This window comes from Pyrus communis, chromosome 10 (genome assembly GCF_041283825.1).
Source record: "Pyrus communis isolate YQ-2024b chromosome 10, ASM4128382v1, whole genome shotgun sequence".
Taxonomy (NCBI): domain Eukaryota; kingdom Viridiplantae; phylum Streptophyta; class Magnoliopsida; order Rosales; family Rosaceae; genus Pyrus; species Pyrus communis.
Window position 1 is genome coordinate 25,806,275 of NC_142574.1, and position 12,838 is coordinate 25,819,112.

The following is a 12,838-nucleotide window of genomic DNA, read 5'->3' on the forward strand; positions in this document are numbered from 1 at the left end:
TGAACCTCGATTATTTGTACATTGATACGTAAATAGAAAATTCGCTAAATACATGAAAATGTTTATTTTTAACATCAAATATTATTAAAAGTAATAGTACAAAAAGATATACAAATATTACACGTTTTGCATTTTTAGATGCAAATGTACACTTCAGTTTACATAATTTTATTTTGTTAATATTTTTATTAATTTAAATTGTATATATAAATTTTTAAATTTTGTTGCCTCCGAAGTGAGGGCCCTAGACGGCGCTTACCTTGACTATCCTCGGATCGGTCTTAGTTGTGAGAATTTGACTAAGAAAAAGGTAGAACAATAATTTTTAATATCAATTGGTCAGTCAATGCATATTTTCTAAGAATCTGCACTGCAAGAAAACACTCATTTTGATAGTTGCAAGTATAAATTCTCACACAAAAACTTGTTTGGATGGAAGGATAATCAATCACTGGAGAATAAAATAAAGCAAAAAATGGAAAAAATGATTACACAGGTACAACAAACATACTCTGTCTCACTCTGCTCCTCCTCCGCCTATAACTCCGCCAACCGCCGCCGTTGCCGCCATATTGGAGTGAGAGTGAGCGACGGAGTCGAAAGAGGAGCAACGATGTCGTATGCTAATTGGCTCCTCTTCCCCAGATTTCCATCATTGTCCACCGTGTCCACCACTAGCAGAAGCAGCAGCAATTGGATGATGAGGAGGAGAGAGAGCAGCAACGACGTCGAATCATCACCTTCTTCTTCGAGATCTTCTGGGCGCTGTGCAGCCGCCTCGGGTTCTGCACCGCCGCCGCCATTTCCGCCAGATACAGAAAAGGTCCCTTCTCTCTCTCTCTCTCTCTACATTTTCTGTTTGATTTGATTATCTTTCTTCTTATTCCTCATGGGCTGGTCGCATTACTGCAGCAGAGGGAGGTGCCTGAACTGCAGACGCTTCTCCGAAGATTCTGGAAGGTGGCGGCTCCCTATTGGTCCTCCTCCGACAAGGTACAAGCGAGGATCCAGCTCGCCGTAGTCTTCGCTCTCACTCTCGCCGGCACCGGCATCAGCGTCGGCTTCAGTTTCCTCCGTCGCGACTTCTATAACGCCCTTGCCAGTCTCTCTCTCTCTCTCTCTCTCATTTGTTAATCTTATTGGTAATTAATTAAGTTAATTTATTTTACTGAAATTTGGTCCTTTTTGCTTCCGAAATTGGATTTTGGTGATAATTTGAAGACAAGAACCAAGAACAATTCACGAAGCAGCTGCTTTACAACTTGGGTGCATTTGCTTTTGGAATTACGGTGAGCACCAATTGCTGCACTTTCACTTAGTTACCCATCCCTCAGTTTAGTTTTTTGGGAAATTGCTAAAAATGATCAATTTAGGGTTTTTTTTTATTTTTTATGTGCTTTTAAAATGACTGAACGCACTTTTTGAGAAAATATTTTTGGGTTTCAAAATCATTAAGGTGCTTTCTGTAAGAAGCACTAGTTATGTGTTTATTCCAATAAGCACTTTAAGTGTTTTTTTTTAGGATTTACTTGCATCTTTACTAAAAATGGTTTTAAAAATATTTTCACAAAAAACACTTTCAATCATTTTAAAAGCACATCTAAACGAGCTCTTACTTAATTTTAAGACTGAAAGAGGACAAATTGAATATGCACAGAGCATGCATACCACATATGGGCACCAAAGGCTAGCACATTCATCCGAAGTTGTTTTGTTATAACTATTTCCCATGTTTTATCACCCTTCTATTAAGTGTGACACCCGTATTTCTCAAAATTTGCTAGGCTACCTTTTGAAACCTCAATTTCTAGGTCTAGCATACAATTTGAACTTGTTCACACCGATGTATAGGGTCCTACTATTGAATCAATGGAAGGTTAAAAATATTTTATCATATTTGTAGATGGTTACACTCGTATCATTTTTCTTTATCTCATGTAATCTAAAAGTGAGGTATCAACTATCTTTCAAAACTTTCATAGATTGATTTTTTCTAACACTTAAAATAACCAAATTGCCTTCATATCTCACCTCATATTTCTACATAAATATTTCCTAGGAAAGGACCCACATATATTTACGTGGCTTTGAAGACGGTCTCTGGCATTATGAAATGGTTATGCAGGATCCTCCTTGAATTAATAGTTTAGCCATCAAATGGTTTCGTGGGAGTCGGTAGCTCAGTTCTTTTTGGGCGGCAAAGAAATCCGGGAAGAGGATCCCCTCCGGATCCTCTTTGTGGGGATCTTGGGGATCCTCGAATTCGGTGCGTCCATTATTCATCGTGCGGCCAGAAATCATTTTAAATATTTGTATTTAAAATTAAATATAAACAGTACTTGACAAAAACTGACCGCACAATGAACGATGGACGCACCGAATTCGAATATGAAGCGACGTGGTGCTGGGTGGTAATTGTCGTTGTCGCTTCTCGATGGCTGAGTTTATTTTTCACTCACACTCTCTCTCTAAAGTTTGAGAATAAGCATAAAGGGAAGACAAATCTTTGACCTGAATCTAAAAATCATCTTTTTCAGTGACATGCATATGATATGCTCATAGATCTGAGCCAACCTAGAATTCATAGCTCACAGCTCTCTCTTCAAAATCAAAAAATTGACGTCATTACTTGTGAATTTTTACAATTTATATGTGGGTATTTTCGTCATTTCACTTTTGTGCCTGGTGTGCATGGCTTGTGCATGGCCGGCTTTTCCTATTTGAGTCCTAAGATTAAGAAAATGGGTCATTTTTTGCTATTTCCCTTCTTCCCTTTTCCCGGGTCTTCGCCTTCATCCTTGTGTAATCACCCGAAAGGAAAATACAAAATGGCAGTTGCTAAGATTTTGTCAAAAAAGAAGACCTCAAAAGAACAATGAATGGTGAAACTATTGCCAGAGGTTTATGCCAGTGAATTGCAACCCACAATGGAAAAAGCTTAAAAGTTGCTAGGTTAGCTTTTCGGGTATTTTGTTCACAAGTTTCCACTTCTTTGCATTTTGATCATCGCCAATGGGTTCATATTCGTATGGTTGTTGTTGATTCGTTTGCCTATGCAGTTATGTGACATGGGAACAATGACCTGGTCTTACTGATATTGATATATTTGTTTCCTGTATTGACAACTTTTTGTGCAGATTTTTGTGTTGCGATATTATGCAAGACAAACTCTTTCGTTGAGGTGGAGAGCTTGGATGACAAAACATTACATGGACCGTTATCTAAGCAACCAAGCCTTTTATAAAATTCAATCCCAGTCAATCATTGATAATCCAGATCAGCGCATTGTTGATGATCTAAGTTCGTTCACAGAAACTGCCCTATCCTTATCATTAGCACTTCTCAATGCTGTGGTAGATCTCATCTCGTTCAGTAACATCTTATTCAGTATCTATCCTCCGCTGTTTGTTGTTCTATTTGTATATTCAATTGGTGGAACAGCTATAGGTATCTATCTTGGAAAGGTAACTTTAGCTCCGTTTAACCAAGAAATCTTTCCCATGCTGTATGCAATTGGAACTCAGTTTAATGAAAACATTGTATCCGTTTTTTCAGGATTTGGTTTCTTTAAACTTCATGCAAGAGAAAAAGGAAGCTGATTTTCGTTACGGACTTGTGCGCGTCAGAGAAAATGCTGAATCCATTGCTTTCTACAGTGGTGAAGCAAATGAAATGCAACTTCTGCTACAACGCTTCACAAGTGCTTTCAAAAATATGAGTGTATGAATAAATTTATCGTCTTCTGTTTTCACTTCTCTACATGCAGTCATTAGCCTTTACACTGAAGACTCCTTTTTCTCTCACAAATTTATTTTTACGCAATATTTTTGTGTGTACTCAATTTAAACAACATGATCTACTTTAAATACACTTGGATTGAGTTATGGCAGATGTGCTGGTGTCATTGGATCGATTAGTGATGCTACTGATTACCCTATAAGTAAATTCAACATCCACTAAAAAACTCTCTTTTTTTAAATGTAATTTAATTTGTAAGAAAGATGACGATGCCGAACATTTATGGGCTCTCATTATCCTTATTCAAGAGGCAAGAAAGATGACGATGCCAAACATGTGTTACTTAGCGTCTATAATTTAATTTGTAAGCATGCGTGTGATTTCTTTATGTTATATACATGTATCTAATCTGATAAGCATCATGTTCCAGTTTTCAAAATTGATCATGTTGTTTCTGATATTTTGACTTCAGTGCCTAGGTTTTGATCTCTGTTGATGTCATTGTGATATCTGTGGCTCATTCAAGAGACTGAGCTGCATCATTATGCCTAAGAACTACACAGTTATGCTTAGGACTTTGCTGTTTTTTTTAAGTTACTTTTGGAACACATGCCTGCGAGGTTTGATCTAGAGCATGATCTGCTTGCATTTAATATATTTACTGATTTAAAATTACTTTGCATGTAGATTGTTATGCCATGCACATCCAATTGATTGTGTTTTAACTCATATTCCAACCTTGCAGAAATTGTTGATAAGTTCAAGAAATCTCGAGGTTTTCACCAGTGGATACAGCTATCTTATTCATATTCTTCCCGCTGCTGTTGTTGCCCCCATGTATTTCTCAGGCAAAATTGAGTTTGGTGTCATTGATCAGTCAACATCTGCTTTCAATCATATTCTTGCAGACTTGTCCCTTATTGTCTACAGAATTGATACTATCAGTGCATTTGCAGCTGTAATTGATCGACTTGGTATTGTCTCTGTATCTTTATCTATATATCTGTTATAACGAGGATCTGTTGCGTAACTTTGACTTGACCAGATAGAACTTCATAAGGAAGCTGTCTAATTTGCGTGATATAACGGGGTCTTAAAATTGAATGAATATGGATTAGAGTCTCACTAGAAAGACATTGACAAAAAAATGACATGTTTTCTTATCCATATTTTAATTTCTAATCATGGTTTTGCCTTCCTAGATTCAGACGGATAGTTACAGACATCAATTGCCCACATTGTATAACTTTTTGTACTTGTTGATGTCATTTGAAGCCAACTTCAATAATATTTGCCAGTGATATCTGAAACATACAGGTGAATTTGATGATCTGTTGGATAGCAGCAACTTGGAACGTCATTCTGACCCCTCAGAAGGGATAAGTTTGATATATAGTAACGTTAAAAGCTTACCAGAACCGGAGTCAAATGGATCCATTCCCATACAAAAGCAACAAAAGTTAGTGGATATAGAGCACTTGACTGTGGAGACTCCAAGTGGCACTGCATTGGTTAGGAATTTATCGTTGGTAATCAACAAGAATGAGCATTTATTGGTAAGTAACTCCATTGTTCTACTGAATTTATCGTTAGTTAATGTATCTTTTCTGGGAGCTGAAGACCATTTCCCGTACATGACCAATTGAACAGGTAACAGGACCAAGTGGGAGCGGTAAAACATCTTTGTTAAGAGCTATGTCTGGTCTTTTTAGTACTGGAAAAGGAAAAATCATATTCCATGTGAACTACGGAGAAGACAAGCAACCATCCATTTCCTCTGGTGTAGTAGCTCTTGAGGTAGATACTGGTAGTGATAAATATGGGGAACTTCGGAGGCCCTCAAATAGGAATTATAAGGGCATATTTTTCCTTCCTCAAAGACCATATATGGTATTGGGAACACTTCGCCAACAGTTGCTTTATCCGACATGGGCTGAGGATGCAATTTCCACAGCGGATGGTACTAAACCAACTGGTATGTACTTCAACTCCTTTTGCCACATGGTACTCTGCTGACTGCTGAGGAAGCTATGATCAACTGTGACAATTGTTTTGTAATTCTTGCAGGGTCACTTCCTTTCTTGACGCAGGCACCAAATTCGAAACATATGAGTGAAAAGCCTAGTAAGCCCACCACGGAGGACCTGATACAGGTTTTGGAGGATGTCCGACTTGGCTATATATTATCCCGATTCAACAGTTTGGATACTTCATATGAATGGTCTAGTGTTCTCTCCCTTGGAGAGCAGCAACGCCTTGCATTTGCTCGTTTACTGCTTTCGAAACCACAATTGGTTCTACTGGATGAGTCTACCAGTGCTTTAGATGAAGCCAATGAGGTATTTCCACGCTCTTTCCTCAGACTTTCAAGATTCATTTGTTCTTCCTCGTCCTTCCCACATGTATTGGACTCATCAGGTCCAGAGCATCTTCAGGAATTGCCCCTAACGCATATAGTCAAATTTCGCGCTATGCACACGAACACCTGGAATGAATGATCTAGTCTATAAACTGTTAACACGCATAAGCTAATGAACTCGTTCCAAGTCTTTTTGAAGTGTTGGTTATGTACCACTCATTCGATATCATATGCACCTGATGCCCACCTGCTTCAATTTTTTCCCAGGAGGCCTAGAAGCATAGTTGTTGAATCACTATGAAGAGAACATGATATAAATTGTAATGATGATCTCCCGGTTGTGCTTCTGTTGGCAGGTTCATTTATATCAGCAGATTGAAAAGGCAGGCATAACATATATAAGCGTCGGTCACCGGCAAACTCTTTACGACTTCCACAAGAAGAACTTACGGATCTCCACCGCGGAACCCAGTAGCGCCGAACCCAATTGGAGCATTGAATCCATCAATCGAGAAACATTATACAACTTATGAAACGTACAATTGCAGCTGCATTTTCTTACATTAGGTCACTTGTTTGTTCTGTTTCTCTGATGTGGTGCAAGTGTTTTCGGGTCCTTTGTATCATAAGTAGTTTCTGCAAAACTTTCTAGGGTTTATGTTGTAAAACTAAGAACACTATGTTTGGGTGAAGAAATTTAAGATTACTAAGGAATTTAAAAATGACGGAAATTGAAATGACGAGATTTTATTTTCTAGAATTTGTAAGTTTTCTTGTTTGGTTAACCTAAAAGAACAATGGAATTGAATACAGAATTTGTTATTTTTAAACTCTCAATCATAGAAATTGAGAAATGACACCTATTTACATGGAATTTGAACTTGGGATTTGGAGGTCCCGAATTCCAAGTTTTTTTTTTATACGGAAATTCTAAATTTCTATGCTTATGAATCCAAACAAGAGAATTGGTGCCTGTTAATTTATAAATTCTGACTTTTACCAAAATTCCATGTTTATTTCCCTCATCCAAACATAGTGTTAAGGTTTTCAGCTGAATTTTCCTATCCAGATAATGATGGATTGCTTGTATTTATATCAGTTTACAGATTACAGAAGGGTTTTGAAAAACCCCATTTACACGCACAGTTTGAATTTCAAATGATACAAAGCTATCAGACTTTAGCTAAGAAACATTCAAAAGAAACCTAGACCTAACAGACTTGTCCTTGGATAACGGTTGAACTTTAGAATATCCAACTGAAGAGTTTGAACTAGAGTTGGATGCTCGATAAGTCTGACTTGGTCTAACATATATATGATCAGATTCTGTACAAAACTTTCCACTTTCTGTGTGACATCCCATATCGTTCAGGGGAGTGATCTTTATATGTATATTCCCATCCCTACCTAGCACGAGGCCTTTTGGGAGCTCACTGGCTTCGGGTTCCATGGGAACTCTGAAGTTAAGTGAGTAGCGCGCGAGAGCACTCCTAGGATGGGTGACCCATTGGAAAGTTCTCATGTGAGTTCCCAGAAACAAAACCGTGAGGGCGTGGTCGGGGCCCAAAGCGGACAATATTGTACTACGGTGGTGGAGCGGGCCCGGGAAGTGGTCCCCCCGGGCCGGGATGTGACAATTTAGTATTAGAGCCTAACCCTGGGCATGGTGTGCCGACGAGGACGTCGGGCCCCTAAGACCATCTCTAATGGTGACCTAAAACCTAAAAATATTTAGCCCAGAAAATTTAGGTTTTAGCCCAGAAACAGCTTTTCTACTCCAACCTTTCTGGCTTAAAATTTTAGCCCCAGATTATCAAAGAATGAATTAAGGCTTTTTTTTTTTTTAAATTAACTTTTAAAAAAAAAAAATTATGTAGACTATCCTAAATTAATTTTATGAACATTTTAACCTAAAAATATTTAAATTCCGATAAATTTTGAAAAATCACTAAATCAATACATGAAAATCAAGATAAACCACATAAACTTAATACCAACGACATTTAATAAACCACATAAACTTAAAAAATAAAAAAGACAATTAATAAACCACATAAACTTAAAAAATAAAAAACACAATTAATAAACTACATAAACTTAATACAATCGAAAACTCATAGACTACATAAACTTAATAATGATATTCACCATCTTGACTTGGTGATGGACTTGGGTGATAGTCTTGAGATGAATCATCATCTTGAAATATACTCCTTGTGGCATTCCTTCGTAAAATTTCCTTTTGCTTACCATGTAAGTATCTCTTCCTCTTTGGAGTGTATTTGTCGAGGTCCTCCATTATCAAATTTGTTTCGTACCTTTCTTGCTCCCTATCCCCTTGTTCCTTCATGGCCAAAAGCATTTGGGCTAATTCTTCTTGCCAACGGCATTGGATTTCGTTCATTATTGCCATTTCGCTAGCAAATTGTGCACGTGTTGGATCTTGGGACTTCCCTTTTCTCTTTGCTTCCTTTTGCTTATCTCTACCCGAGGGCCTTGCAAAAGAAGAAGTTGGGGTCATTTGTTCGACACCTTCATTGTCGGCAAAATTCACACCTTCATTGACATCATTTGGGGGTGGGGCTTCATTATGAAATAATCTTCCACATTGTTGGTTCACATCGGTTCCCCACCTCGGACAATCCTTGAGGATGTTCCAAGCATGATGCAACTTAAAAGCTTGATTTTTTGGTGTAGTTCTTGCAACAAATACATAAAAACAATTAATTGCAAAATACTATTATGTATATGACAACTAAAATATCAACAAATAAACTCACAATTTCTGAGGCGCCCCTTCCACTAGGCATGTCAACCATGGCTCTCTCTAAGCTTCCTTTCCATAAAGTGCACGCTTTGTTGATAATCTTCCACCGATCATAAACACCACCAACTTCCCTTCGACCGGCGTTGGAGTTTTCATGGAACTTATCAACGATTTTACCCCATAAAACCTTTCTATTTTGATTGGTGCCGATGGCACCATCTTTGCTAATCGAAATCCATGCCAAACATAAAGCAATATCTTCGTCAAAGGTCCAATTACGACCTCTAACATGCTCTTTTGCCATCTTGAAAATTCTAGAAATGAGAATAAATGGTATAAAGAAAAATTGGAAGAATTGTAGGAGAAAAGTGGTCGGGGCCCAAAGCAGACAATATCGTGCTACGGTGGTGAAGCGGACCCGAAAATTAGTCCCCCCGGACCGGAATGTGACATTATGTCACTTATAAACTATTCAAACATGACATACGAGCCATTTGCCTTCAGTTTGTGCAGCAGTTTATGGCTCTTCCAGTCAGGCATGTTGTAGAATTTGCAAAAGTGAAGTGACTTCCGCGCATCCCTCTTCGTCACTACGTTTATTTTTGACGTTTGAATTGAATAAATGTGCGGGAATTATTTCTTTTGCAAAATGATTTTCAATATATGCTTGCACCCAAGAATCAATGCGTGCAAACAACTCCATGATTAAGGTATTGAAGTTAGAGTTTGGGACATTTATTTTGCAAGCAATAACTACCCTATACGCAAGGAGACTACAAAGAGGGAAAGACGAACTTGAAACAATGAAACCTCTGATGTGAGATCGAATATGATTTGCTTGTCATAATCCATGGTTTTAGGTGAAATTGGCCAATGAGTTCGTGAAGAAATTGTAGTAGCACGAATTATGAGCTCTCCAGTAACGTAACGATCGATTAATGAAAGAAATTTATTTTTCTGAGGCTTGCAAAATTCTCGTCGTTGTCCTCTGAAGACTGCACCTTTCGTTTTCTAATCCAATTTTGTGACAGTCTGGTACTGCCCTCCCACGATTAGGTTTGGCTTCATCATCGAATTGATCCATGAATGATCAATTACTCCGGTGAGAACTCTCGGCCAGGTACGTTTCAGTTTGTGACATTTTCATATGAACTCATCCAATCTGTGGAGGAGGGAAAGAGAAACTTCAAGACTTTGTATGCTAAAATATATATATATATATATATATATATATATATATATATATATATTAACAAACGATATTATCTACACTAAGGGGAAATGGTAGGCTATGCCTCCCAATGGGCTAAAATAATGTGGTTCAAATTTATTTTTGGCGAGAATCGAATCTAAGACTTTTCACTTACAAGTGAAGAGAAATACCATAAACTGTAGTATTAAGTGGCATAGACTAATCTTTAAAACAAAGAAAAACGGCACCTCTTACAAAACAACGAGATTCTTTGTATTTGAGGTGCTTCATGGTGTAATTTTCAGCTCTACCCCTACGTAAATCTCTTGAAATGTCATAGTCGAGCCCAAGACCCCAACAATCCTCTCCACCCCAACCCCATTAGTTGGTTTACATGTGGGCCCAATTGTACCAGACTACTCAATGGGGCAATAATTGACTGAAATTCAACTTCAGTGGTCTGATATCATGCTGGCATTTGCCACGTCCAAATCTCAAACACTGGAAAATTTGGAAAAATAGCTAAAATTTAGATTATGAATAAAATTTTAACCAACAATTATAGCTTTTTACAATTTTAACCAAAACTTGACATGAAAATACTATAATGCCTTTTGTTGGAGTTCACACCTATTTACTTTGCTCTACTATGTTCACACCATTTGTTAGGCTGACAGTTGTAAAGCTTCTAACCCAGGAGAAAATTTTCATTGTGTCTGGTCATTACGTGGTACACCACGTGTTATTATGTATGCCGTGATAATTTTTATTTCTTGATTTGTTAATTTTTAACACAGATACCTCACAACTTATATAATGACACATGATGTATCACTTGTGTTCCGGCACACTATACTATCTCTCCTGACCCAGATGTAGCATTTCAACAAAGACTAGGAATTTCGAACTGAGCTCTGAATATTATCAATTTTTGGAGCTTTAGAGTTTTGGGCTTATCCTACAACTGGTTCTTGCAAAGAAACATGGTGTATTTGCAGAGAGGATCATGACTGAAATTACAGTTAAGGAAACTTGAGTCTCTGGGTGTTAACGGCATAGCTTCTTAGTTGGAAATTAGTCTGCTAAGAAGAAGGGAGAGAGCGGGAGGGAGTTTGGGGGTTATAGAAAAAAGAAGAGGTTAAAGAGCACAAGTGATAAGCCATTTTCCCTCTTTGTAATTGGGTTTGACTCACTTTTGCATTCATAATTTTCCAAAGCAATTGCAATTATCGAATTCCACTACACAATCTCTCTTTCCGCCATCCTGTCAAACAAAACTCTCGCCAAGGTGAGAGTTCTTCTCTCTGTCCTGAGAGTGTTTCTCACTAATTGTGAGTCTTTCAATCTTGGATTTTTCTGGTGGCAGCTTTGGCCGGGGTCGGTTGTCGTGTGTTTCCTTTTTTCTTTTCCTTTTTCTTTCCCTGCCTCTACTGCTATCTCTCCCCAATTTTCACTTTGGCCTTCCCAGTTCCTTTTCTCCTGAAGGTAAACCTCTCCTCTATTCACCCTTGATCCGTTCGTTAACCATGTTTCTTTGGGAGATCGTGTGTAGAGCTCCAATGTCTTCACCGGCTAGGGTGTTACAACCACCACCACTTTCTCCGGGTTGTCTATCGATTCCGATAGTGTTGTTCGTGAGTATCCACGAACTTCCTTTCAATAATCAGCTCCACTCACTGGGTTGTTGATTATCTCTAGTTTGTGGCTGTGCTTCGATTGTTGAGCAATTGCAGGGTTGGAAGTGGCATCAGGGGAGGCGCTACTGGACGGAGGATGGGAAGCGGCTGCATGACCTGTTTCCGAGGGTAGTGATGGTTGTGGAAGTTTCTGGAGGTGGCTCGTTGGTTTCTGGGCCTTCTTGGGCCTTTTTTCTGGTTTTTCTTTGTTTTGGGGTTTTTTTTTATTGTAATTAAGTTTGTGTTGGGCCCATGTTGTAAGTTGTGTTTTGTGGTAATAAAATTCTCCTCTGACCCAAAAAAAAAAAAAAAAAAAAAAACACCTCTCGCCAAACCGCTCATCACACCTCGAGTAGTAAGTAATCAAAGAATTAACAACAAAAACATCCGAATCAAACCCACAACGCACAACAAAACAATGTACTTAATTCCTTAGCCAATTTTAAAGCAAGGAAAATTAGGAATTGAAATAGGGAATAAGAAAAATGGGAGAAGGGTTTTTATTTGGAAAAGGGCCATAAACTCTAGTAAAGAGCATCATAGTACTTTTATGTTAAGTTTTGATTAAAGTTATGAAAATTTATGCTCGTGGTTAAAATTCTTTGTTGGTTAAAATTCTATGCATTTTTATCACAAATGGTATTTGAAATCGATCATCCAATTAAGATAATTTTTGAAATTGAAAATCGATCAATTTATTCTCTGAATATGAGTGCTGCAAATTAATGTCATTTATATCCGTCAAAATTTATGTTAATAAGCTAATATGACACACATGTGAATCCCACGTGGATTAAAAAATAAAAGAAAATTAAGAGTTAATTTGCGACTCAAAAATCCCAGAAGGGTAAATTACGGGAGGGACGACGAGGGATTACGATCCCATGAATCCAGAAAGAAAACCCAGAGGAATTACGATGACGAATTGGACGAGAGGACGGTGAGTGCTGCGGGTCATCCTCCTGGAATTCCATGGCAACTACATAGTCATGTGATGCATTCCCAACAGCAAATTGAAAACATCAATTGCAACAACCACAGTAGCAAATATGATTATATGACACCAAATGGGATTGTAAGTCAATCTTCCTTTTAATTAAAATCAA

The 12,838-nt window shown here is 37.9% G+C and overlaps 2 protein-coding genes across 2 annotated transcripts; one reads left to right on the forward strand and one right to left on the reverse strand.

Moving 5' to 3' along the window:
* Positions 1–324: 324 nt before the first annotated feature.
* Positions 325–7,225, forward strand: LOC137729711 (ABC transporter D family member 2, chloroplastic-like). Its single transcript, XM_088677270.1, has 11 exons — positions 325–823; positions 913–1,102; positions 1,222–1,289; positions 3,138–3,464; positions 3,556–3,720; positions 4,484–4,712; positions 5,056–5,294; positions 5,389–5,713; positions 5,806–6,077; positions 6,454–6,778; positions 7,134–7,225. The coding sequence occupies exons 1-10, from the start codon at positions 476–478 to the stop codon at positions 6,628–6,630; spliced, it is 2,340 nt and encodes a 779-aa protein (XP_088533396.1). The 5' UTR covers positions 325–475; the 3' UTR covers positions 6,631–6,778; positions 7,134–7,225.
* An 874-nt stretch (positions 7,226–8,099) lies between these two features.
* On the reverse strand, positions 8,100–9,226 carry LOC148693784 (uncharacterized). The gene is made up of 2 exons (XM_088677075.1): positions 8,878–9,226; positions 8,100–8,834 (listed from the first exon to the last, which is right to left on the reverse strand). Exons 1-2 carry the CDS (start codon positions 9,166–9,168, stop codon positions 8,229–8,231), a joined length of 897 nt encoding a protein of 298 aa, XP_088533201.1. The 5' UTR covers positions 9,169–9,226; the 3' UTR covers positions 8,100–8,228.
* Between the last annotated feature and the right edge of the window lie 3,612 nt (positions 9,227–12,838).

Excerpts from the sequence above, each read along its gene's own strand:
- LOC148693784 (XM_088677075.1), bottom strand. The coding sequence starts at position 9,168 with ATGGCAAAAGAGCATGTTAGAGGTCGTAATTGGACCTTTGACGAAGAT. Across the intron at positions 8,835-8,877 it reads GAAGGGGCGCCTCAGAAATT|TATTTTGCAATTAATTGTTT; the intron begins GTGAGTTTATTT and ends TATACATAATAG.
- LOC137729711 (XM_088677270.1), top strand. The coding sequence starts at position 476 with ATGGAAAAAATGATTACACAGGTACAACAAACATACTCTGTCTCACTC. Across the intron at positions 824-912 it reads TTCCGCCAGATACAGAAAAG|CAGAGGGAGGTGCCTGAACT; the intron begins GTCCCTTCTCTC and ends GCATTACTGCAG. Across the intron at positions 5,714-5,805 it reads GGATGGTACTAAACCAACTG|GGTCACTTCCTTTCTTGACG; the intron begins GTATGTACTTCA and ends TAATTCTTGCAG.